The sequence below is a fragment of the Balaenoptera musculus genome, chromosome 3 (genome assembly GCF_009873245.2).
Source record: "Balaenoptera musculus isolate JJ_BM4_2016_0621 chromosome 3, mBalMus1.pri.v3, whole genome shotgun sequence".
Taxonomy (NCBI): Eukaryota; Metazoa; Chordata; class Mammalia; order Artiodactyla; family Balaenopteridae; genus Balaenoptera; species Balaenoptera musculus.
In genome coordinates this window covers 105,299,322-105,326,968 of record NC_045787.1, presented here as the reverse complement: position 1 = coordinate 105,326,968, position 27,647 = coordinate 105,299,322, and the positions used below count along the sequence as shown (strand labels likewise).

At 36.6% G+C, this 27,647-nt stretch overlaps 1 protein-coding gene across 1 annotated transcript in view; it reads left to right on the top strand.

Moving 5' to 3' along the window:
• Positions 1–27,647, top strand: part of FBN2 (fibrillin 2) — a 223,821-nt gene that overhangs the window by 191,209 nt on the left and 4,965 nt on the right. Inside the window, 17 exon segments of the mRNA XM_036848958.1 lie at positions 623–739; positions 2,252–2,380; positions 2,800–2,919; positions 5,688–5,813; positions 6,481–6,633; positions 7,439–7,504; positions 7,819–7,944; positions 8,526–8,645; positions 9,549–9,671; positions 10,105–10,236; positions 15,480–15,605; positions 16,927–17,133; positions 18,081–18,206; positions 19,811–19,933; positions 21,279–21,395; positions 22,021–22,149; positions 23,863–23,982. Coding sequence (XP_036704853.1) covers positions 623–739; positions 2,252–2,380; positions 2,800–2,919; positions 5,688–5,813; positions 6,481–6,633; positions 7,439–7,504; positions 7,819–7,944; positions 8,526–8,645; positions 9,549–9,671; positions 10,105–10,236; positions 15,480–15,605; positions 16,927–17,133; positions 18,081–18,206; positions 19,811–19,933; positions 21,279–21,395; positions 22,021–22,149; positions 23,863–23,982 — 2,160 coding nt within the window.

Below are 27,647 nucleotides of genomic sequence, written 5' to 3'. Positions count from 1 at the left end.
ATACCTCTCTTAAACAAAGCTTCCTTCCTAAGGAACAGTAATACCCTCTTTTTTTTTTCAGCATCCTGGAATTCATAGTCTAGTGTCTCCTCTGTTATATACCATGACCTTTCTAAATATTAATTCCATTTTTTCAAAGGCTAATAATAATTGAACTCTAATAGACTTTTTCAATTTAGATTCCACTGATTCATAAAATTTAGGAAATTAAAGTTTACCTTTGTTGTGCTGATCAAATTAAGATATGAACATTTCTGGGGGAGCATTTATAATGCTTAATAGAACAAATTGTTCTAGTGTTTCAAAAGATTGATTTCCTTACATTTGACAAGTGAACCTATTCATTAAAACCTCTCACTAAGGAGATAGTTGCTTGCTTATTAGTCCAGTTCTTTTCTGTGTCGTATATGTTCCTGTAAGTCATTAAGTGGCACTTTTTCCTATAATTTTCTACTTCTGAGTTAGCTCTACCTCATACTTACTTTCCTTAAATAAATGTGGGTTCTTAGTATTGAATGAGGAAAATCTAAGTAAGCCAGTAGTTTAAAAAAATCTAAATGTTTAATAGGCTACGTTTTTCTAGTAAAAAATTGAATTCCTTTGAGCCAATGTTTCTTTGTAGATGTTGATGAATGTGAGCGGCATCCATGTGGAAATGGAACTTGTAAAAACACCGTTGGATCCTATAACTGTCTCTGCTACCCAGGCTTTGAACTCACTCATAATAATGATTGCCTGGGTAAGTACTCAGTCCTTTATTGCTTCTCTTTCATTTCTACACAATATCCTGAAACACAGAATAAAGCCAAAGAATAAATATTTTTATTATTCAAATTGAGTATGTGTGCCAAAAGATATGTAATATCATTAACTAATTTCTGGTTAACTAAAGTCACACTCTTGGCTTAAATAATCACAAGACAATCTGCTGGGTTGAATACTATGTCAATCAACCAGTCAATTCAAGGGAAAAGGCCATGCAGATTATAGTAAATATATTGGGACTGATTTATGGTTTGGGGTTATTTTTACCCCTTAGATGGGATCAAAGTTAGACCTGTTATGGTTTCAGTGTTATTACAAGTATTTCATAAAATCTATTCTTGATTTACATTCAAACACTGACAATCTACAACTGAAAAACGTCGTGTTTTGAAATTTTATTTTCTGTCAGCTTTTGAAGCAAGGGATGCCTTTTCCCACAGAAAGAGTGTGTGGTGTCTAGGTTTCCAAATCAGCCCTCAGAAACCTATTTAATCTCTGTGAACAACTGTAAACTTTCAGTGGAAAATAAAACTGTCTTCTCTACATGGCACAGAATTTTAGCCTTTGCCTCTAACAGACAGTGATTGAAATAAAAATTGAAAGTGACTGGAGGAGGAGGAGGGGGTCCTGTAGTTGGTGGAGAAGATAGTAAAAGATATGACAACAAACACTGACAATATTTCATTTACCATGTGCCAGACACTATACTGGTGCTTTACTACATAACGTCTCTTAATTCACATTATCCTGTAAGGTATGTGAAAGTAACTCAGGCCTTCTACCTTAATGGAACCATCACAGCTCAAACCCACCTCCTAATTTAATCCAATATATATTCCTCTCAGCTTTCTTTATTTTATAAAATTCTGGTGAAAAAATTTAGAGCTAACTAGACATTTTATTGAACCACCTTCTTGTCTGTAGTTTCCCAGACCCTTTGTACAGCCAGGGAGAATGAAAAATACAAATATGGCTCTGATCAAAGTCTAATCTGCAAACAAACTAAAAAATTACTCAAACGGGATCAACCCTAAGTTTAACTGAAAACCTACCACTTAAGAACTTTTTTTTCAAGTTGACAGAAAAACGTGTCAGCAATTCTAGAGTGTTTTTCATAGAATTGATTTTTCTGTATTTTTGATGTGCTTCGTTATTTGTCCTTTGAATATAGTCAGCTTACCTCCAGGTAAAGTTACCTGCAAACTGGGCGGTCCAGTTAAATCTGTGTATACTCTTACCTCCAGGATGAGAACTATTTTTCAATTGGAAAGCATGGAAAGCTTCACCTTAAGCCTACAGGAGAGATCTGTGTGACCTTATTAGTCACCTGATCCTTATGATATGAGCCATTTTTCTCTGTGTTGATGAGGAATTGTAATGTAGGGTTTTGTAAATATCTACCAATGAATATGTTTTTAAGTTGCAACTTGTGACAGAATATGTGTTAAGAGCTCTCTCTGAAAAGCTAACTCCTGTTTGCTTACAGACGTAGATGAGTGCAGTTCCTTTTTTGGTCAGGTGTGCAGAAATGGACGGTGTTTTAATGAAATTGGCTCCTTCAAGTGTTTATGTAATGAAGGCTATGAACTTACTCCAGATGGCAAGAACTGTATAGGTAAGTATGTACATAATAAACAGTCTTTATGTTGTTTTGTTTTGTAAAATAATGATGTGATTTCCCCCCCACCCACCAACTTAGGGACACATTTGCATTTCATTTGGCCATCTGATTACATGACCAAGATAAATTTCATGGGAAATTTTGGTAAACGGTTTACTCAAACAGTTGGGAATGACTCGTATGCAGTGTTTTTATTGGGATAGAGCTTCAGGCTATCCGTGTCTCAATAAACGTAGACAAAGGAAAATTAGCCTCTTGCCAAATGAGTAATACACAATATGTCAAAAGTCTCTGAGGGCATATTTGCCCATAGTGACGTGGCAGATCAGAGGGCCTGAGTTGAGTTCATGTTAATATCCTTTGGCAACAATCGTCTCGTCTTTAAATCATTTTTTTCTTGTTTCTCTTTAAAGATACTAATGAGTGTGTTGCCCTTCCTGGCTCTTGCTCTCCTGGCACCTGTCAGAATTTGGAGGGATCCTTCAGATGCATCTGTCCCCCAGGGTATGAAGTAAAAAGCGAGAATTGCATCGGTAAGGGTAACGTTTATTTTGAGTCCGTGAGCTGTTTAGTATAATAAGACCTGGTATAGACTCTGTGGAAATATATTAACTCCAAACCACTGTAAGCATGCTGACCCTAGGAATTAAACATATAGCTGCCTACATCTGTTTTATTGAACCATCGGAAATGATTTGAAGGTGGAGTGGTGGGAATAAAGAATTTAAGGGTGTGGGATTTTTCATTAACAGAAATCTTATACTAGTCAAAGAATTTTCAGTGCATTCTAAGCTTTTTTCCAAATGTCAACAGAGACTTTCTACTGAATTTAAAGAGTGTCTACAAAAATTGTAATCTTTGGCAACCAATTTTAAAACAGCTATTAAAGGTGTCTGGAGTCCTAGAAATGTGAAGCAGAAAGTCTTGACAACGCTGTTGAAACATTTTTTTCCCTGGGAGGGCCACATGTCAAAACAGAAAATATTACTCCATTTGTCAGAACAGATGTTTTTCTGTGGAAACTCTCCCAGTGTACAAGAACACTGTAACCACATGAAAAGTGGGTCCCAGAATTGCCTGGTGGACATGATGAAGACCGACCTTTTTACAGTTACTTTATTTCACTTTTGTACAAATCAGTTTTAACAGGTTTGTTGAAATTCAGAAGCACCAGCATCTTAGTGTGGTTCTTCTAACGTGAAATGATTGTTAAGAGTTTTTTTGCCTTTGAGTTACCCAGTTTCGTAAAAAAATTCTAAGTAGCTCTACTGTTCACACTTAAGGGACTTACACAGATGGAACTGAAGGAAACAGTTCACTTAGTTAAATTTAATTTCTTTTCAGACCATATAATTACAAATAACAGGTATCCCTAGTCATTCCAATTTGGTGTTTATAACTTGTCCCTTTTTTGTCTGATTTGTATAGTTCCTTGTAAGATTGTCTAGTGTTTTTAATACTTAAAAATAATCGATAATAATACTAGAAGCATCTTAGCAAAAACTTTCTTGAAAAGTTTAAGATCCTTTCTTTCATTTTCTTTGTTTATATTTAATCTCAATTCTTCAACATCCCTGTGATTCATCTCTTTATGGAGCAAAGATAGCAGCAGTGTGTCAGCCATAAGGAGGAAATAGAAATGCATATGCCTCTTTGTATCAGAAAGACTTAGCTACCTTTCTTCTTAGTGAAAAAAATCTGTGATTCACTTACATTTTTTTAAACCTCAGGAGTATTTCTTTATCCACTGATAAACAACATCACTGTTTCACATGTCTTAAGAATGGGTTTTTAACTAACTTACTTCACTGTAAGAATATTTCCTTCATCCTATCAATAGAATCTCTTCTACCAATTTTCCTAGATGAAATGCTTCCTAACGTGACTATATGTACACTCACACACACACACACATGAATCCATCCTGACATTCAGTGGACATTACAGTGGACACAGCATCTTTTAGGTGCTGGAAATACAAAAAGGAAGTTTTTTCCTACAGGTAACTTACTGCCTAAGAGAAAAGACGTATTTCGTAAGAAACCCCACTTTGTAAAGATATCCTTACAATTCAGCGTGACAGACACTGTACTGGGGTCTGTTCAGGTTGTGGGATCACAGTAGGAGGCTGTGAATAACGATGGTGGTGGTGAGAGGATGGCATGTCTGGAAGCCTGTCACAAAGGACTGGTGACATTTGAGGTGTCTCTGAAATGTGGGATAGAAATTTACTAATCAAAGAAGGAAATGGAACAGAGAGGCATTTTGAAAAGAGAGGCAGCACAGACGTGGTAAGGGGCATCGACTGGCCAGCTCAGAAGATTGCACTCAGTCCTGCAGGCAGTATGGGGCACTGCAGGTGGCTTTAGAAACGATGTGGTACGACTCACTCATTAAAATTCTGCAAATATAGATTGAGAATGTAGAATGTGCCAGACACTGTGCTGGACTAAGCTGAGGGTGCAGCAGTGATCCAGACAGACAGACACATCACGTCCTCATGGAGCTTATGTTCTAATGTGCCTGAAATTGTGTAATGTTTATTCATTGAGTTAAAATAACCCATTAAGTAAGCGCTTCCAATGAAAAAAGGCCAAACATCACTGTTAAGGAATCCTTGTATGTTTTAAGGAACCATTCTGGGGTCAGGTGGAAACGATAAAATTCTCAACACATGTCTGAGTTCCCCTAGTTCCACAGGCACAGCTTTTCAAGTAGGTGTGTGTTTTAGAGAACCAGCCCTGGTGACAGTGTGAAGAGGAGAGAAGGAGATGCAGCAGTCCAGCTGGGAGATCTGCGATAATCCAGGCGGCAAATGATGTTGAGTTTGAATGTAGAGAGGAGGTAGGAATTACAGGCCACATGCTGCTTGCATGTGAAAGTTGAAAGGTCAGGGAGAGGAATAAATGTGATTCCAGGTCCCCAGTGTGGATTGCTGAGAGGGGCATCATAGAAGGGGACCATTGCTGAGGATGCGATGCCTGTGAGACATTGAAGTGGTCCTGTCAGGTAGGCAGGTGGATGTAAAAACACCCCCAGGGGTCAAGTCTGGAGAGCTGGAGACCGACTTGGGAGTCTGGGGCATATGGTTGATTGAAACTGGATGTAATCTTTGACTTTTGAAGCAGTAACACTTTATTTTTTAAAGATAAGTTAAACGTATACATAATGCAATGTATTGTTTCATATTAAATATCCAATGGCTAGTGAACTGTTAAGAGTGTGGACAAATTATTTATTTTCAGATATTGAACAGTGTTTTGATTTGATTAAATCAATAAATTATCCTGCTCTTCTGCAGATATAAATGAATGTGATGAAGATCCCAACATCTGCCTTTTTGGTTCCTGCACCAATACTCCCGGGGGCTTCCAGTGCATCTGTCCCCCTGGTTTTGTGTTGTCTGATAATGGACGGAGATGCTTCGGTAAGTTTTGAAACGGCTTCTCTGTCATAATTGGCCCTTAGACTTCAGAGCTAGACAGTAAGCCATGATTCAGTGTTTGTCACTAAAAATATATGTCTCTGGCAAATACATCATCTGTAAGTTTAAAATGCAGGTCTCAGATGTATATGCACTGGACAATTTTTAAGGTACTTTGAATTATTGGCTCTGTTTCTACATTTTAAAAAATCTTCATACTAAAAGAAAAATTGTTACCTTGTTTCATCATTTTCATTCTGTGGTTGGCATAGATTTTTTTGTACATTGGTGAGGAGTTGCTTCTGATATGATGTAACTTACTGAAAATTACCTAGATTGATTTTGTTAGGCTATAATGTAACAGTGGGGAAAAAAAAGACATGGAAATCATTTTAATATTGAGCATGATTTCTCAAATTTCCTAAGCACATTATTAAAATATTGTAAATATTTTAAATAATTAAATACAATTTTACAGAGCGGTCAGTTTAAACTGGCAAGTGATATCAGCAATTGAGGATTTCCAGACCTATCTTTTAACTGCTCATCTAACCTGCATCACATGTTCAGCCCATGAGAAATGGTCTGTCGGAAACAGAGTTATGTACAAATTATTCCATCTTTTAAAATGACCAGTAAGGAGGTCTGTGATGTTTGCTTTCTTGATTAGATACTCGCCAGAGCTTCTGTTTCACAAACTTTGAAAATGGAAAGTGTTCCGTACCCAAAGCTTTCAATACCACAAAGGCGAAATGCTGCTGTAGTAAGATGCCAGGAGAGGGCTGGGGGGACCCCTGTGAGCTGTGCCCCAAAGATGATGAAGGTAAGAGCAACAACTACATAAAATGCCACTTTGCACTAGTTTGGGACTGTCTGGCAGAACCCAGTTGGACTATGTAATTTATGAATATTTTGAGGATGAAACTATCCCCTCACTTATAAACTTTAATGGTTCAGTGAGCAGCCTAGTCTCAGGAACTTCTTTCAACTTTTGTATTCAACATGTGTACATGCAGGGAGTTACCACGTTATTTCATTTCTCCCCCCAAGGCTAGTGTTACTTGTTTTGAAAGGAATGAATTTGAGAGGTGCAGGGCAAGAGATCCAAGGAGGGGATGAAAATTATATTCCAGATTGCTGCGGGAGTCCCACATGGGTATTGTATCACGCGCTGTGGCTCCCAGGCTCTTATGTGAAGTTCTGAGAAGCTGAGTCAGCACAATAGCCATTTGCAGGAATAGACCAAGAGCGTCACAGATCTAGTTAGCACGGCTGAACGGTACGATTGTTCCAGCAGGCTTGGAACTGGCCTGGTCTGTAGGCCAGAGGTAGCTTCTGTGTGTAATGGGCAGAGAGACTCTTTGGCTGACCAACATTAAACGAGCAAGCGGACAGAATCAGACACCCTCCATAGGTGGCACTCTGGGAGGAGCTGGACAAGCTCAGGTGACCTTCTCTAAATAGGCTCAGCGTTGCTTTTGCAATAAATTATAAAAATAAAAAGACTCTTACTAAAAACAGCCTTGTAGAGGAGAAGTAAGCCTAATTTCACGTATTATCCATAATCAGTTAAGTTCTCTGATAGTTGAGACTCTTTGATAATGGGTAATTTGTGTTTTTCTCTGTAGTGGCGTTCCAGGATTTGTGTCCCTATGGCCATGGAACTGTTCCTAGTCTTCATGATACCCGTGAAGGTGTGGTTTGATGTATTTTATTTTCATAGTCTTACATAAGTATATTTTTGTACATTTATTTTATAATCATGCTGATTTTACTGTATAACATAGTATATTGCATTTAATGCACAAATACAATATTTATTATATATTTATCATATGCACTATATTTATCATAAGACTATGTTGTAACATGTGAAATACATTATATATTTCTCTGATAAAAGAAATGTTTATATGTTTTAAAATTTCTAAGGCTCTTTTGAATAGATATATACAGTTTGGGCATATCTTTTTATGTAAGAAAGTTCATGGGTGATTCTGTATTTTAGATGTCAATGAATGTCTTGAGAGCCCTGGCATTTGTTCAAATGGTCAGTGTATCAACACAGATGGGTCTTTTCGCTGTGAATGTCCAATGGGTTACAACCTTGATTACACTGGAGTACGCTGTGTGGGTAAGTGCTGACTCCACATTTCACACTTTGAAAGTTCTGTTTTCTTTCTTATATTCAGCAAAAGGTCTCTCAGGCACCCTGGGTGGCAGTGGGATTTACAAAGCCAGGACAAGTAGCCAGTAACTGCTCTTTCTTCTCCCATTCTACATTTTCCAGTAGACCTGGTTTATGTGAAGATGGGGAGAGTTGCCCAACCTCTGCCTTCAACCAAATATACAAACTCTGATGTGTCCAGAGATTTACAATTGCCAAAACCACTAACTGGGAAAGAGATCCATTTTACTTTATGACTTTCCACTTCTGCTCTGGTAGCAGAACACCACATCCCTCCCTGCGTTTGTGTTTTTTTTTAGGGCAAGCCATGGCTGTCTGAGGGCTCAGATCATTGCACACTTGATCTCTCGGGATTCTCTGCCCTGCATAAAGGCCAGCCAGCCAAGGCCAAGGGGGGTTGCAAGAGTCATGTGTGCCCTGCACAGATCTGGGACATGTGTGAGGGCCAGGTGGATATTCATGGGCATACTCCTATAAAACTAAACCTTCTCCAGATTTTGTGGCACTTTCTTATTCTTCTTTTTCAGATACCGATGAATGTTCAATTGGCAATCCCTGTGGAAATGGGACGTGCACCAATGTTATTGGGAGTTTTGAATGCAACTGCAATGAAGGCTTCGAGCCAGGGCCCATGATGAATTGTGAAGGCAAGTGATACTTTTCTTTAGTTTTATTTCTTCTTGATATAGAAAGGGTTTTTCATGTCTCAGCTTTTATTTATACTATTCTGACGTTCTATTGATGATTATATTCATCACAAACATATTTTCCTTTATCTCAGTGAGCATAGTTACAAAAGCTACTTTAAAGCCCTTGTCTGATAATTCCAGTATCTTGGTCCTCTCAGAGTTGGCGTCTGTTGCTTATCTTTTCCCTTGAGATTGGGTCACATTTTCCTGGTTCCTCAGTATGTTGGTTAATTTTGGATTATACCCTGGATATTGTGAATGATGTCTTCTGAAATCAGTTATATTATTTTGAAGAATATTGATGCATTTGTCTTAGCAGGCAGTTAACTTGGATAAACATAAAAGCGGACCATCAGGCCTATGGAAGACAGTGGTTCAGATTTGCTCTTTAAACCCTAGTGGCTAGCTTCTTTGATTTTGGCCTACACATGCATGGTTAAGTCAGCAACTTGGGCTGAGTTGAGGCAAAAAAATGAAAAAGGTATTTCTCCACCTCTGGTCCTGTCATTTCCGGGATTCCTCCTCATTCTTCAGCGGCCTTGGTTGCCCCAAGGCTCCTTCCCCTGAATCCTCCTGGACAGAAGCTCAGAAAGGTTCTACTGAAGATTTAGCTGCCAGGTGCTGCTGTCAGGACTGGTGCTATCCACAGGAAAAAGAAACTTGAGAACCTATTCTTTGCCTGTTGTTTGCTGACTTTCAGCTCACCACTAAAAACCACTTGAGGTGTTGTTTTTGTATTTTTTTCAGAGTTTATAGTTGTTATTCGTTGGAGGATGAGTTAGGTGCAAATACATCAGTGTTTATTTGAGCAAGTAATTAGAACTCTAGACTGAGCACATGCCTGCCTGTTTTCTTGATCAGATATCAATGAGTGTGCCCAGAACCCACTGCTGTGTGCTTTCCGCTGCATGAACACCTTCGGGTCCTACGAATGCACATGCCCGATTGGCTATGCCCTCAGGGAAGACCAGAAGATGTGCAAAGGTAAGGCCACAGACAGGGGAGTAGTTAGCACTTTATTTGCCATGCTGGAAATATATTTTAATGAGTTTATAGCTCTCAGCTCTCTTCTTCTAGAGCTTTACAGAAATGTATCTGACAACATTGCTGGTAGATTTCCATAACTAGGTAACAAGATACTTGATGGTCTGTCCAATCAAGTCAAAAATAAGATGTCACACTCTTGAGCTCTTACTAAAGCAAAGGTAGCCCTTTCCTGAACTTCTTATCTTTAGGACCAATGCTGAAATTTTATAAATCTAGAATACAGCCAACAGTTGAAAAAGACTGGGCTCCTCCTTTCTCTGTTACATAATAAGAGCCAGAAGACCAAAAAGGTGACTTAAAAATTCTAAACAATAGCCTGTTCCTGAAAATTTCTTACTTCTATGTTTTTCCTGTTAAAAATATTTTGTAGACCTGGATGAATGTGCTGAAGGGCTACATGACTGTGAATCTAGGGGCATGATGTGTAAGAATCTGATTGGCACCTTCATGTGCATCTGCCCGCCTGGGATGACCCGAAGGCCTGACGGAGAAGGCTGTGTAGGTAAGGCTTTATGGGATGGTGTCTTCTTATTTAATACTCCTCCTCCAAGACAGATTTACAGCGCTATTCCCAAATCATCCTAACTGCAAGCCATCCATTTTCCAGCTGTTTCAAGGCTGTGCTATATAGCTAGATTTCTTCGATCTCAGGGTCCATGCTAATACAGTAGGTTCTGGATAATACAGTGGAGATTATGCCTGTCCTAGAATATATGCCCTCTTGTTTATCATAATTCTCTGTCTTGTAAATCTAAAACATTAAATTTAGAAGTGTGGAAAAACTCCTTGAAACAGTGCTACTTACTTATGTAGCAAAATTAAAAGTATGAGTTAATATTCTCGCTTTTGTATCACTCCATGAATGAGGAGAGTAATGAGGCAGGTAATCTCCAGAACTCTGTTACAGGCTGGGTATCTCTGTGACTTAGCCATATTTTTTAATGTTTTTGGACCTCAGTTAATTCATCTATAACGGGAGGAGGTAGGGCTGGGGCTCTAAGATGACCTCAGGAATTTGAAATGTTATGATTTTATGATGTGTACTGAAGTATCACGCCGTGTAAGCTGGTCATGACCACCCCATCCAGTATCTCAGCACTTATTCCCTAAAGTGTTGTCACCTGGGGCACTGCAGCCCACGACACAGTCTTCCTCCTTCTTGAGAATAAGTGGCTCCCCTTCTTTAATTAAGAATCTGCTGTGCTCCCTTTTTAACCTCCAGTACCTGGAAAAATGTGGATATTTTTGGAGGAACATTTGAAGGTTACTAATAATTTCTTACTTGGGAAAAAATAACATAATAATAGTATTTCTTAAAATAAATCTATTAGTGATTGCCTGGTGCTAAGAATCAGAATGGAGAGTGGCTGCAAACGGTCACTGGGGATCCTTTTGGGAAATGGAAACGTTTTAAAACTGGATTGTGGCAATGATTGTAAGACTCCGTAATTTGCTAAAAATCATTGAACTGTACACTTAAAAATGGAAATTTTATAGCCAGTAAGTAATACCTCGGTAAAGTTGTTTTTAAAAATGAATCTACCATAGGAAAATAAACATAAGGATGTCCACTAAATTTTGATTGTAGTAACAACCAAAAAAAAAAAAGAGTAGGAAACAACCTAAATGCCCATCACAGGACGACAGCTAAATAAATGTGGCATGGCAATGCTATGAAACCTTACAGAGCAGTTAAAAGGAATAAAATAGATATGTGTATGTACTGAAGTAGAAATAACTCTAAATATTTGGTTACAGAATAATATGTACAATGTGTCATATTTTAAAGAAAATTGTAAATCATACAGTATGTTTTCTGTAGGTACATATGCAAGCCAGTAAATACACAGGAAAAGATTTACTTATTTATTTATTTTTAACCATTAATTCTTTATTTTTGTGTTTAAATTGCAACATCATATTGGAATACAAAAGCTTTTCCCCAAGGCCAGCATGCTTTCTTCCACAACAAATTACACTCCAGGTTCTCACTATTGATAACATATATTTAGTTACAATCTGTGCATGCAAAAGCAAAATATGATTTGTGTGACTTAAGGCATTGTGAATACTTAATAAATTTGGTGTAATGAATATTATTAGGAGAGAGAAATGATTTGAAAGTAATAAAATTGATGATATAACACGAATCAAGAGGAATATAAGGTAATTATATCATTTTACTGTATTCAGCAACCAGAAAAATCTGAATTTTAGCTATCAAACTGGAAAAATATGGTGTATTATTTTCTCTGCAAATACCCAAATAGATTAAAAATTAAAAGAATCTATTGGGCTTCCCTGGTGGCGCAGTGGTTGGGAATCTGCCTGCCAATGCAGGGGACACGGGTTCGAGCCCTGGTCTGGGAGGATCCCACATGCCACGGAGCAGCTGGGCCCGTGAGCCACAATTGCTGAGCCCGCGCGTCTGGAGCCTGTGCTCCGCAACGGGAGAGGCCGCGATGGTGAGAAGCCCGCGCACCGCGATGAAGAGTGGTCCCCACTTGCCGCAACTGGAGAAGGCCCTCGCACAGAGGCGAGGACTCAACACAGTCATAAATAAATAAATAAATAAATAAAAAGAACGTGAATTTCTAAAAAAAAAAAAAAAGAATCTATTAAGTTCATTATACAATATGCAAACTGTAAAATATTATTAATCTTTTCTATCATTACTAGGTTTCTGTGGCAACTTGGAAAATCTTATGCTCAAGAGAAATTTCCCAACATTTGTTTGCATTGTCAGGAAAATTTTTAAAAAAGAAAGAAAATAAATCTAAGATTTGTAGCAATCAGGTCTTTTTAGATATGTTTCAGTTATACATTTTGAATTACAAAAAATATACCATTAACGCAGACAAGATCCAGATGGATGCTAAAATTTGTGGGCAAAAATTTAAGAGAAAAAGGATATAAACGCCAATTCGTAAAAAAAGAATTAAATCCAGGGACACTATTGATATTAGAGGTTACTGGTCTGAAGTGAATTCAACTTTATGTGTCAATTTTAACTTTTTACTAAAGAGTGAATTCCTGAATTACGTGTGTAATATTAAATTAATTTTTAAATGTCTGCAACAACCCATCAGATTATAATTGGATTTCATAGTTTCTTTTAATCTAATAGATATTTCATTCAAAATCCACTTAAAGTTAAAATAGATCACCTTAGAGGTTTGGTTATTCAGTGGTTCTTTCAAAAACACTGTTTTTCTAAGATCTGAAAACACTGTTCTTACAAGATCTGAAAACCAAGTTAAACCTAGACTCCTAAGTCATGTTTATAGAGTAATATATGTTTCTCAAAGTGTATGAAAGGGTAGAAATAACATGTATGAAAGACACTGTTACAATTCTGACTTCTTCTTACGCATGAGATCCATTGTTTGTTTTTTTTTTTTTTTGGTTGCGTTGGGTCTTTGTTGCTGCATGCGGACTTTTTCTAGTTGCGACCAGTGGGAGCTACTCTTCGTTGCAGTGCATGGGCTTCTCATTGTGGTGGCTTCTCTGTTGCAGAGCATGGGCTCTAGGCACGCAGGCTTCAGTAGTTGCAGCACGTGGGCTCAGTAGTTGTGGCGTGCGGGCTTCAGTAGTTGTGGCGCACAGACTTAGTTGCTCTACGGCATGTGGGATCTTCCCAGACCAGGAATCGAACCCATGTTCCCTGTATTGACAGGCGGATTCTTAACCACTGCATCACCAAGGAAGTCCCCATTGTAATTTCTTTTTGTTAAGTTCTCTCAGGGATTCTCAGTGCCAAAGGTGGGAAAGCAAAAGTAATCCAAGACTTTAAGATACATCAAGTTATCTTTCAAGTATAAAAGCTGTACTATATATCATCAAACATGGCAGAACTCACTCAGTATATCCAACAAAAGCCCTTCTTGAAAAAAGTAATTCAAATCAGACAACTAAAATAAATCAAAATAAAGGTATCAACATTAGGGACAGGATTAGATCAAGAAGGTAGACCTTGAACCCTCAGATTCTAGAAATAAGAAACACTATACAATTTTTTAAATCCATAACTCAGTTTAATACTTTTGCATATACTTTAAAATTTATGCAATAAGTTTCCTAAAAGAAAAAAAAATATCTTTAACAAGAAATATCACAGTGAGTTTCAGAACAATAAGAGCAAGTGAAAATCCTTAAAGCTCCCAAGAGAGCAAAACCAGATTTCCTACAAATGAACCTTAATACTGGGTAAAAGAAAACAATGGAGCATCAGTATTTTCAAAACATTCTAAGGAAAAATAATTTTGAACTAAAATTTTATATTCAATCTAGTGATAAAGCAAACAAAAATATGACATTGTCAGAAATGTGTTCTAGAATATTTATCACCCACGTACCCTCTCTGAAATGATTACCAAACTATATTCCAATATATTTTTTAAAGTTAATTCAAGAGGAAGTAGTAGTATACGTGAAGCAATGGTAAGCCAAGAAACCAGTAACCCTTATTATGTGGTTTAAATAGATGCTGGTGGTCCATAAAAACAAAAACATAACAAACCAAAATTTCTTTACCACATCAACATGGCAGGTGACACAGGGAGAGAAGAGAAAAAACTCATACCAAGGTACTCATTATGGTCAGAAGCTTTTGAAACAGATACCTCTTGATATTAATAGAAAAATATTCATTAAAGTGTATGTTGAAGTTGTTTCATGGTTACCACTGGAAGAATAGAAGATTACAACTTCCAGACATGAGTTAGGGATGAGAGGAGGGCAGAGAAAACTAGACTGATCGAAGAAATATTGAGAGAAGGGGGCAATAGCATGGTAAATATGAAATAATATAAAATGGCAGGCAAGAGTCCAAACATATCAGTTTGGAAATAGTTCAAATTTCTGTTAAAAAGCAAATGTACTTTTAAAAATTCTTTTACAATGCAGCTTGGTGCTTTTTACAAGAAACGTACCAAATCAAAATGTGAGCTAGATTGAAAATAAAGGGGTAGGACAAGATATTCAAGGCAAATGCTAATAAAAAGCAAGCACATGCAAAGTAAATATTAACAGATTGAAGACTGAAAAGTATAGACATGAAAGGAGCAATTAATCAGAAGGATTTAATTGTCATGTGTTCTCATGCTTCTGACAACAATTGATTTGAAAAATACCTCAAACAAAATTTACAAAATATCAAATAAACACAATAAGTAAGTATATAGGGATTTTAATAAAACAGTTTTGCTCTAATATATTTATTTATTTATCACCAACCAAAAGAGCACTACGACCTAAATTCCTTCTTCCATTAGCTGCCCTTAACACACTGCTCCGCTCCTGTGATTTTACTCAAAGTCAGTCGAGGAACTTGTCCTTTATCCGTGGCCTAAGTGCACTTTTACCCTACTCTCCACCTCTCCCTAACACCTACCCCCCTCCCCTGCCCTGAGCCTCTCTCTCATATCACATAAATTGGCATCCTCTTCCCCAAAGTTCTTTCTCTCCTTGTCAGTAATCCCTTTTGGAGGCCAATTTTCTAATTCTCCATCACATATCACCTCTCCCCCGAAAAGAGGAAGAGGAAAAGAAAGAAAGGGAAAAAAACACTTTGTTAACAAAGAACCCATCTTGGAAGGATGAGGTAAATTTAAAAATAAGTTAGTATTCTATCATATTAGTATTTTGGTGAGGAAGTTTTAAATATGATATAACCCATTAGAAGATAAATTTGTAAATTACAATTTTATAGTCTACTCATGATTCACATTATTTGTTTTTCTAAAGATGAAAATGAATGCAGGACCAAGCCAGGAATCTGTGAAAATGGGCGTTGCGTTAACACTATTGGGAGCTATAGGTGCGAGTGTAATGAAGGCTTTCAGTCAAGCTCTTCAGGCACTGAATGCCTTGGTAAGTTGATAAACGAGTATATTTTACTTGGTAAATAAAACATCTGTTTTGTGACATCATTGCAGAAGAGTTCTACATATGTATCCTTGTCTGCTAAACAGATTCCCCAATCTGAGTAATCCACGTACCTCTTCCTTAAAGGTAGACATCTATTAAAATGACGTATTTGTATATGTATGCGTTGTACCTACATCTGTGCTTAATGTAAATAACCATCTTAAATGGTCTTTCCAAAATTAAGATCAATTAAGCTCTATGGAAAATGTGACTTTAGTAAAACTTACATCAGGGGATGATTTAATTCCAAAAGAAAATATTTGCTATGTAAGGTAAGCTTTGCTGTATTAATGACATGAAAGAAAATGCCACATTTCAAAAATGCAATGAAAGTTGATTTTTATTTTATGGTACAGGAAAATGTTTTACAAAATATTTTCTTGTGGAAAATATAAGTCTCAGACATTTTAATGATAACATGCATACATCATAAACCATTTTAGTTAATTATGAGCAGGTGTAAAAGTATGGAGTAGTAAAATTTAAGGCAAACAAAGAGAAATAGCACTCATCACTGGATTTGGTGCAAAAATAGAACATTTCAACTACATCAGATTGTTCTCAAAATGCTGTCATCTGCTTCAAATCCTAGGAAATTATTAGTCAAGAAATTGGCTATTGTTGTCTTAAATCTAGACCTTTTTGGAAATAGAAAAGATAACCTACAGAAAAAGTGTTCTTTTCTGTTCACATTATTAACAGTTCATTAGGATGGTTCTTAAAACCACATAAAAGATCTCTTTGCCTACTTATATCAGTGAAATCCCTTTATTTATAATTAAAAAACTACTTAATCCAGTGTTTGAACAGTCTTTTAGATGTCTAAAATACAGGAGATTAGATTGAATATGTACCAAAATTATAACATAGTCTAGAATTTGCTTTTCAAAAACAAATCCTGTTGCTCATTTGCTTATTTAAAGGGAAGTAATTTTCTTTGATTTTCCTTTTACCTGGATTCTACAGGAATGGTAGTTTACTATCACTTAGCTGCAGATGAAAAAAAAAAAGAAAAATCCCAAATCTATTTCTTAAGTATAGTATCACTTATTATTAAATTTAATAAACTGTGTTTAGTGAAAGAACACTCTGTGAAATTAATCTCCAACAAAACTTTCTAATCATTGTCTTAAACATTGTCTTAAAAGAATATTTAGCTTTTAAGAAAGTATTTCTAAGGAGAACATTGATTGTCCTATTTAATTTGAAGACCAAGGTGTCAGTTCCTTGACATTGATGCCTATTAACTACATTGTCATTTCAGACAATCGACAGGGACTCTGCTTTGCAGAGGTATTGCAGACCATGTGTCAGATGGCATCCAGCAGCCGTAACCTTGTCACAAAGTCAGAATGCTGCTGCGATGGGGGGCGAGGCTGGGGTCACCAGTGTGAGCTCTGCCCACTTCCTGGAACTGCCCAGTACAAAAAAATATGTCCTCATGGCCCAGGATATACCACTGATGGAAGAGGTAAGGAGTTGAGGAAATGCATGCATATTATTAACACAGTGAACATTAATTCAGATTAATTTGAAGGAGGTAAAATAATAGCTAAAATATGTGTGAGTATGTTGTGGTTGTATATGCTTTTCGCTAATGCTTCAGAGACTTTAAAAGGTATAATCTTCATATCAAATCTAAAAGGCAGACTCTATTATTATTCCTATTTTAACAGATAGAAACTGAAGCACAAAGCTTAAACGATAAATCATTTTCCCAAGGTCACAGCCTTTTTAAGGGGTGGACCAAGGAATGGAACATATCTGTCTAACCCCAAAAGCCATGTTTAACCCCTGAACTATACTTGCTTCATTTAAATAAAGGTTGCTTGTTTGTTTGTGTGTAACGCATGTTTGAGTGTATGCAGGAACCCATTCTGTTTGCAACATATTTACAAACCAGCAAGTCTCATAAATGATTAGTAGTTTCCATTTTTGTGGTACAATCAGTATACTAATGTCCTAAAAATATCATTTTCCTCTATTACTATACAGATTCTCAACCCTGTGCTTGATTACTTTGCTAATGAAACCCTTTCTTCAGTCTAATGCAAGTGTGAATTTAAAGCCAATCCATGGTATACTATCACAAATTCCAAATTAGTTGAACTTCAGAGGGGTAGCTTTCTAGATTCCCAAAAAATAATTCATACTTAGATTGCAGAACGAGTAGACTTCAATGGGGCTTTCAACATAGCCTTCCTTTTGTTTACCTCTTCCTATCACTTCAGATTCTTTTTCTTCTCTCCCTTCCATGTTGCCACTGGACTGAATGATGAAAAGGTACACCAGCACAATTACGAATGTTGGTTCTTAGTGATCTGTCAATTCCTTAATTTCTCTTAGTTTCTAACCAGTTTTATTCTTGCTTCTGTATTAACTTACATTTGTTTTTGCCTTGGGGTTTTTGGCGCACAGATATTGATGAATGCAAAGTTATGCCAAATCTCTGCACCAATGGTCAGTGCATCAATACCATGGGCTCCTTCCGATGCTTCTGCAAGGTTGGCTACACCACGGACATCAGCGGAACCTCGTGTGTAGGTAAGGCGAGGCGAGGCGTCTCTGCATCTGGGTGGTTGTTTCCTACATGTCATTTACTGTCACTAGAGTATCTTTATTATGGAGCTTTGGAGTGTACATTTTGTTAAAAAGATGCCATTCCTTTCAGTAATGTGGTTCTTAATATCATAGGAGTTGTCCAAGGCCTTGTCTAGCAATGTGAGACACAGAACTGTTCAATTCATCAAAAAATCTGTGCAATTAGGGAAACATAGAAATTATTAAAAATATATTTTCAACATTTTATGTTTAATTTAAAATGTATAAAGGCACATTTGTTTGTCATTCTTTTAATGAAAGAATAGGACTTTTGATTGTGAAATTGTGTGTTTGCATATGGAGAGAGTGCTTTTTGCTTGTTTCTCATTGTGGTTTTTTTGCATAAAATATACCAATTAAGCATCATCTAAAATTTCCAGTTGCAAAGCAGTCTCAGTATAGAGACCTTCTACATTTTTACAATCTCTTTTTCTAATTTATTTTATTGTCTCATCGACACCATTCTGTGACAATTGGAGGGGGTTGGTAGCTTGCCTTTCTGAGTCTTTCCAAAGCATTTAGTTTTCATTAAAGAAAAAAAACTTTTCTCCTTCATATTTCATCAACTTACATCAACTTGTTTTAATAACAAGCACACCTGGCATGAAAAGGTTAAGAAAAACCAAACTAAATCTTAGTAAACATTCAACCCACTTGTTTGGGCAAGAGAGTGATAGCGACTAGGCTATCAATCATGAGCTTTTAGCATTCTGTGGGCATCAATCAATGTGTTTTATGGGGGAAATGGAGATGATTTGCTATCAGAGTCCTAGCAGAAAGAAGGTGGCATATTCAAATGAGGACAGTTTACGGAGACTTGTTTTTGACAAAGAGACAGTACATAAAGGTGTGGGCAGAGTGGGCAGAAACTACAAGGGATAATGCTGAGCGCTGGGGCTGTACCACCTCTGGGCCAAAGACAGAGGGAAAGATTGAAACTTAGAAGAGGGAGGAAGTTTTGCCCAGAGACCTGCCTTGAGAGCATCTGTGACCTCTGATCCCATCTTGCGAGGAGGGAATTGAGGAATTAAGGACCAGCCTGAAGACAGAGGGCAGGAGAGCCTGCTAATGGTGTCTGTGCAGTTCAGCCTCCTGGGCCCGAGAGCAGGGTGGACCAGGGTGAGGACTGCATCTGAAGGGGGAAGTGGAAGACTTCCAGCACAGTCTGTGATGCCGAAAGATTCTTAGGGGAGTGTCAGCTAAGAGAGTTTGAGAATTTCTGCCACATCCACGTGTCAAAGGAAAGAAACTCTAGCCTTTAAGTCTATGATTCTCAAGCTGTAAACCAAAGTACACCAATCTAAAAAAAATCTAGTGTATTTTTTTGAACCCAGACAGTTGTTCCGGATGTTATAATATTTGCCCAAGACACGCTCGACAGAGTAAACCAGTAAATTACTTTAGAGAAAATTGTTCTGTGCCTCGTTTCTATTTTCCATTTTAAGTTGAAGAGGAAAAGAACAAGATGAAGTGAGAATATGGAGGGAGGAAAGGGACTGGTTTTTCCTTCTAACCAATAATTTAATCCTCACATCACTTTTGCTTAGATCTTGATGAGTGTTCGCAGTCCCCAAAACCCTGCAACTTCATCTGCAAGAACACCGAGGGGAGTTACCAGTGCTCCTGTCCTCGGGGCTATGTCCTACAGGAGGACGGAAAGACGTGCAAAGGTGAGTGAAGAGACTGCATTTGTGACCCTCTCTTTTTTCAGATTCAAAGTCAGCTAATCAGGGATGATACTGTGTGTCTCACCTTCACTAAAGCACATCTTCCTAGTGACCATTTTATGATTCATAGAAAATTCTACCAAAGGACACATGCCAGGAGGCAGAGAGAATTAAAACCTGGGTTACAGTTGTTTGCTTCTTACAGCAAACCACACAAACTGAAAAATAAATTAAATAATACAAAAAGCTATGGTGAAGGAAGAGATTGAACAACTAAAATAATATTTATTTTGTTGCTTATCTGAGATTTCATTTCTCTAAACTATCTTTATTACACGTTTACTGCAGAAGATTGAAAATGAATAGGTAAATTTAAATTTTTACTTACATAGTATAGTAGTAATTATCAAACTAAGTTAGATAATTAAAAGAGCTTCAATACTATACTCATACGTTCAATTTTATAGTAAACCTCATCGGTATGAAAATAATGGACTGAGGAAATTCCTGTCTGATTAAATTTTTGAAATACAGTTTATTCTCAAGAAGATGAAGTTTTATTTCCAAGAAATACCAAAAAACAAATAGAATAAAATAATAGGAAGCAATATTATTCTCTTGGCTCTACTTAGTGAAACATTATGAGTCAATTTAATTTTGCACGTTGTTTATAGTTATTTTTATTTGAGTGCAACTGTGTGTGTGTTTTAAGCTTTAAAATAATTAGTCTTGTCTGCATCTTACATTGCTCTGTGAATTTATTTAAATGTATTTTCCCATACTAAGTTCCAATCCAACCAAAATCAGATTTTGAGTTTTCTATCAGCATACTTCAAATACTAGTTCCATTTATGACTAGAATCATAGATGCTGTGTTTTTGCTTCTTCTGGTATTTATGATGGTGTTTTCATTTGGATCCTGAGAACCTGACTCAGTGTTTGTGTTAAGACCTTCATCAATTTTCAGATTCTGTTTTATTTTTGTTTAATCCCTTCTTTAATAGAACTAAGTGACCAGCCATGTACTAAACTGTGCATTAAATACAAGAATTATAACCTTTGGATATTAGTTTTGAGAACAGTTCACGAACACCACTATGATTCATCCTTTCAGTTTTTTATTTTAAGAAAACTTTGTATGTATGTATCACCTTAGCCATCCTATCATTGTAGCCCGTAATATTTATGCTGCTTAAGTATGCGAAAAGAAACTCCTTGCCATATGCATATGGATATCTACAAAGCTTCCAGCAAAAATCTAGACAAAGTACTCCTGGTGGCTTCATGAGAAAGGAGGCAAAGCCAGATAACTCTGCTCCAATTTTCATAGGCTTCTCTTTCATTGCAGACCTTGATGAATGTCAGACCAAACAGCACAACTGCCAGTTCCTCTGTGTCAACACTCTGGGAGGTTTTACCTGTAAATGTCCACCTGGTTTCACACAGCATCACACTGCTTGTATTGGTAAGACAAAACTTTGACAAAAGGGAAATTTTGCAAACTTTTAGTAGAAGCCTAAAACTGTACTTAAAAAATGGTAGAATAATGGCTCAGTATTTACATTAAAACCAAGCCCTCATAATTAGTGGTCTAAAAATGTTGTTAATAATATATATATTTTTTCACTAGAACAATATCCAAAGGAAAAAAATCCTGTATAGTCCAAGCACATGCACACGAGGTGTATTCCAGGCAATGCCTTTATATTGCATTCTAAATATAACCATGTGTGTTCAGATAAAATATGATTAAAGGCTCACTATAATTTAGAACATGCTAATGAACATGCTGGGTTTTTTTTTTTTTATGTTAGAAGACACACAGGTTAAGAGACTTTCAGTCTGTACTATCGAAAACCATGTCCTCAATTGACCCAAAATATGCTCTAATTTCAAATCTCTTGAAATATATTTTTTCTGACCATTTTTGCCTTTAACATGACCATGAATAATGGTATACATTTCCCTAAAGTTCTGTTTTCACATCATGAAACTTAGGCTTTCATACTTCACTTTTTACTTCATGTAGTAAAATTTGAGTCATATAATAATTGGGAAGCTTGACGCTCTCCCACTTTGTGCTTTGCTAGACAACAATGAATGTGGGTCTCAGCCTTCACTTTGTGGAGCAAAAGGAATCTGTCAAAACACCCCTGGAAGTTTCAGCTGCGAATGCCAAAGAGGGTTCTCTCTTGATGCCACGGGACTGAACTGTGAAGGTGAGTTTATTTGCTCAAATATTCTTATTCTAATACAGCAAACTGTTTTCTTTTAACTTCCAAGCCACTCAATGAGCAATTGAGATCATCTCAAAAGAAAAAAAAATTCACAAAATAAAACCCAGAAATTGATTTTTTTGTTCATAAATTTTCATGTATCATTTTGGGGACAGAGGAAAACCTAAATGTGATGAAACAAAAATTCTGTGAGTACACATTGGCTTCTAAAGTAACTGTTTACCTAATTACTGATCTAAAAAAGAATTGAACTGAAAAAGGATTCTGTACCTAATTTAGTTTACAGTAGTGTATGAGTAGACCAGAAAAAAATTGGATGTCTGTTCCATGATACTTGAATGTGTAAATGTTACGTGTAAGACAAAGAACGAATTATAGAGAAAGGAAAAAATGTACAGAAAGCTCTGGGGAAAACTGATGGCGATTTTATTTGGTCTGAGACTCCTGATTCACTCTCTTTTCTACAAAGGGCATTTCCTATAAAGTCTCTGTCACAATAGGTATTTCCTATTAAGTCCAAGGGAACATTTAAGTGGGAATAAAATAAGAATTTGCCTGTGGTCAATAAAATATTATATTGTTCTTCAGTATTTCCATTGCAAGTGCTAGCGTATGAGACAAATGTACTAGGATTGGTAGCTTTTACAAAATGCTCATGCCAGAGAGTCTGAGAGCATATACATCCCCTTTATATTTTTATATACAATTGTAATTTATGTCTTTATTGATATTAGTCACCCTTTAATTAATTATTCTTAGAAATATATGATTTTGAATTCTAGAAATATATTCAAAATTGTTAATATACTTAAGAATTACTCAAAGTTTTTAATATACCCTAAGAATTATAGGACTTTTGTATGTATCTAATTTTCCGCCAAGAAAAATTCAATTTAAAAATTTTCTATTTTAATATTTTGTATTCGAAGTCATTGAGACTTTGAAAGTATTCTGAACATACAGCTGCTTGCCATGTGTGAGTTTGGCTTGTAACCATCCACATAAGATATCATTTATTAATTATCCATATAAATTTGTTACGCATACATCAGACATGCCAATTTCATTTCACTTTTTATGGGTAGGTTTCAAAGCCTCAGTTGTCATTCCAGGAGAGTATGCATGTCTGAACAAAGAAATTATTCCATATGTGTCATAATACTATATCGTGTCTAAAAATAACATATTTAGAATACTTTAAATTTGCATCTAATTAATCTTGAATGGTAATAAAATTTTTTGTGTGCAAACCATTATACTTTTTAGGTATTTCTGTAGTGCTTGTATCTTCCCAAAACTGAGGATTACATGTCAATCACTTTTGAACCTACTGGAATATATAATGCAAATATATTTATATCATTTACCAAATAAATCATACCGTATATAGTCAATCCATCCAAAATGCACAACATTTGTGGTTGCTATGGTTGATTTGCTGACATTAAGTTGTTATTTAGAGCACTGACGTGGCATGGCTGGTGGATAGCATAAGAATGATGTGGTTTCTTATCTCAGAACCGTTCTCTGCACCACCACTGATTAATAACCATGTGACTTGGAAAAATCACAGCCCCTCAGTATGTCTTGTTTGTTTGTTCCTGTGATAGTAGTTACCCCAGGCTGTGTTTGGAGTTCATTTAAGAATAGTAGAAGAAAGGTTACATAAAGATCTTGCCGGGATTGTTTTTGCAGATGTTGATGAATGTGATGGAAACCATAGGTGCCAGCATGGCTGCCAGAACATCCTGGGAGGCTACAGGTGTGGCTGCCCTCAGGGGTATATTCAGCATTACCAGTGGAATCAGTGTGTCGGTGAGCGCTCGCTTGTTACACAGCATCTGCCTTTCTCACCTTAAAGTATCTTTGAGTAAAACGAACGAACAATAAAGACTGGCATTTCAGTGTAGCCTTTAAACCCTAGAGCCTAAAAACCAGTACTTAGGACTGATGCATGGGGATCCATTAAACTAGTCTCTGTACATGTGTGTATTTGAAAATGTACATAATAAAAATGTTAAGTACCTAAACGGTAACTCAACTAGAGCTCTCATAATTTTAATTTTCTGCTAGGTGTAATTCTAAGTTTCTGAAGATGGTGTCAAGAATCATCATTTAGTATCTTTTGATTTGGGGTTGAAGGATTGCCCATCCATCCCCCTCATATAAATCTAAAGGGATTCAGATCAACTTAATGAGCACCATTCATCTGTGCTCTCCAGTCACATATTTAATGAAGGGGCTAAAGGATTTTAAGGTAGAAAAAGTACCTAGTTACAGCAAATTCTCTTGAAAACTCCATCCAAAAGTGTTTATAAAATAAAATCCGTAGGCACTCAGCTCCCTTTCTTGCACTTGATAGAGTCATGGAAATTCTCCTTTTAAGGAGAGATTGATCAAAGGGAACATTACTCTCTACTTGAATAGCTGGCTAACTTAGTTAGCATATGCCTAATTTCTTGGCTCCATTTGAATGCCCTTCATAGAGGCACCACCCAACACAGTGTGACATTGGATGCTGGCACAGCAGAACAGAAAGGGGAACAGTGGTCCTGCTGAGAAACAGCGGGGTACTTCCTGTTTCTCTGTAGTCGTTTAAATTACCCCATGTGTATTTCAAATATTTTACTGTGAGCAATCCACTAAATAAATTAACCTGATTTTATCCTTGGTGATCTTCTCAAAAGAAATTTCTAATGGCAGTTTAGTGAATTGAGAAAATCAAGACAAATTTCAAAGGAGGGAAAGCAGCTCTGAAAGTCATCGCAGGTCTGCTGTGGCCTTGTGCCAGGGTAAAGACAGATGCTTAGCCACACCACAAATAGACGCTCGTGGGGGAAATGCAAAAACCACTAATGATCTAGGAGTTAAGGACAGAATTTGAAAGGATTATCAAAATGATGAGTTAGGCAGTCAATCAAAATAACTTCATAAGTTTAGTTTACTTCTTTTCTCTTCATAGAAAAAAAAATGTCACAGAAGTTGTTATGCCCTGATTTATTGATTCATAAACAGAGATGTTTAGAGTGTAGGCACACTCTTCAGAACATAGGGAATGGTACTTTTTTAGATAGCTGTTAAAACAGTGTGAAACGATTTTATTGTGTTGTTTATAAAATATGAGGCCCAACCCTCTATTTGGTTAATACCACAGGCTTCTTGGTTAATTCTACAGAACTTAAAGCAAAAGAATGATCCTCTAATATTTCACACGTGTCAGCTTAACTAAAATTCTTGTTTTTAAAGTGATCATAAGTGGAAATAGGAACATGTATGGAGTATCAACTCAATTTCTAAGTTTTTAAGTTTCCTGGAGTTTCTGTCTGTAAGCATTTAGTGTGAAAATAGCCACACAGGTTTTCACTGAATTTGGTCTGACTTAAAGTCAGGGCTATGTGGTGTATCCCAGTTCTTCTTGGTGGGATCCTTGGAATAGGCACTTAAGCAAGGCAGTCACCCCAGAGCAGCTCACACTGGAGTCCAGCCAGAGGCCAGTGTGCCTTGTAGTCAGGAGAGACCCCCGTGGGCAGAGGGATAAGTGGTTTCAAAGATGAGTTCAAAGCTAAAGATACATAAGCAGATATCCCCAACTGCAAGAATTAATTTGTTAGCTTGCTCTGCTAAAATGAGCCTCTGTAAGCAGCAGGCCCCTGGTAAGTAAGATGAAGCAGGGGTTTAATTTGAAAGATTCGAGGTTCTTCTGTGCAGGGTTGAGCAGTCCAGCTGGTCTCTAATAAAATTGCTGACTTTCTTGCCTTGAACCCACAGAACACAGTTGGAATTTTAACTCAAATATATGGCAGTAAGAGAATTAAACAACCCATTGGGAACTAATAAAAGCAACAAGTTAGCAAAATAACAAGCATTATAACAAAATGCAAATCGAAAGGCCACAAATCATTTTTATCTGTCACTATGGGTATGAATACCTTCAGTTATTCATATGATTGAGGGGGGAATATAGTATGAAGTATTTCAGACAGATTTAAGTGGGGTCCCCTTGTAAAAAGACACAAATATTAGTGTATCAGATAACCTAAGTAATATTAAATTGTAAACCTACAATGTTGTTAATACTACTACCAATTTAAGAAAAAGGACAGTTCTTGTACGTGTTAATATTGAAAAAAGTTTTTAATTCAAATGAATACTTTCAGAAGTTTCCAGCCAGTTACCACAGAACATTTATAACATTCTGGTACGTAGATTGTACAGATTTAGGTAACATTCTCAAATATATGCAAGCAGGACTATTATTCCAAATTGAAAATAAGGGAATATTATTAACATTTGCATATGATTACTTCTTAGTATATGAAGCTTTGGGTTATGTGGTGTCAGCAACTTCTAGTTCCTTGTATGTCCTTTTCAAAATAACTTGAACATGGTTTAGCGAGGCTTGAGTCAGCTCAAAGTAGGTCCCAAACAGGAACATATTTTCAAAGTCAGATTACCTAAGCCTATAGAATTATGCTGTGATGTACGGTTATAGCATATAAATGTGAAGTCTATCCTGGTGCTTCCAAAAATTTTACCTATTTAAAAATGTTCTTGTCAGTGGTATGTTTAAAAGCAATTTATTCAACTAATTGGTTTTGCCTGGTAATTATTCTACCTAACACAGTGTCGAATACTATATTCATAGCAGGGTCATTTTGTTAAATTATAACCTAACTCACATTCTCCATTAGGAGAGAAACACCACATATAAATGTCAGATTTAATTATAAAAGCAGATGAGCCTTTGAGGCAGAATTCTAAGTCTTCCGTATGTAGAAATAAAATAGTTATATTTATGTCATAGGTAGCCTGGTTATTAAGAATTTATTCATATACTTTCTCCCCATGAAATGAAGGCTAAGAATTTGTACATATTAGGTAATCATAGCACATTTCATATCCAGTAATTAGGAATTCTACATTTGGCAGTTTGGTTTAATTCTGAAACTATAATCACGATACAGAAATGTGCCTAATAACATCGGCCCTCTCAATAACCTCTGTGCCATAGTTAATGAAGTTTAATTTCCTGTGTGAGAGGCCTCTTCACTGAGACTGCATCTGCACCTTCCGTAATCTCACTGAGCTTCTGCAGATAAGCACTTCCCTCTAGCTGCTGTGTCCCAAGGGTACACCTAATTGCAAATGGGCCTGTTTCCCCACATGGGCTGAAACATAGACTTGTCAGGTATTAGGTAAACAGACACACTATGCTTCAGTGCAGTCACGAGAATTTGAAAGAATTCCATGGACCAAATGTGACTGGTGCCCAGGGTGACTTTTGGATTATAATAAAGCCCACAGGGGTCAAGCCACAAGATAGGTATCAACCAGATAGTTAAGAGCAAAATTGTCGTCTCCAAAGTTAAAAGCACAATCAAGCTTTGAATTTGTAAAAATGATGAGAGCAGCTGAAAGTATCAACCTGTAATTATCTTGCTGTCAGGCATTTATGGTATAATGTGAGTCATTAAACTAGT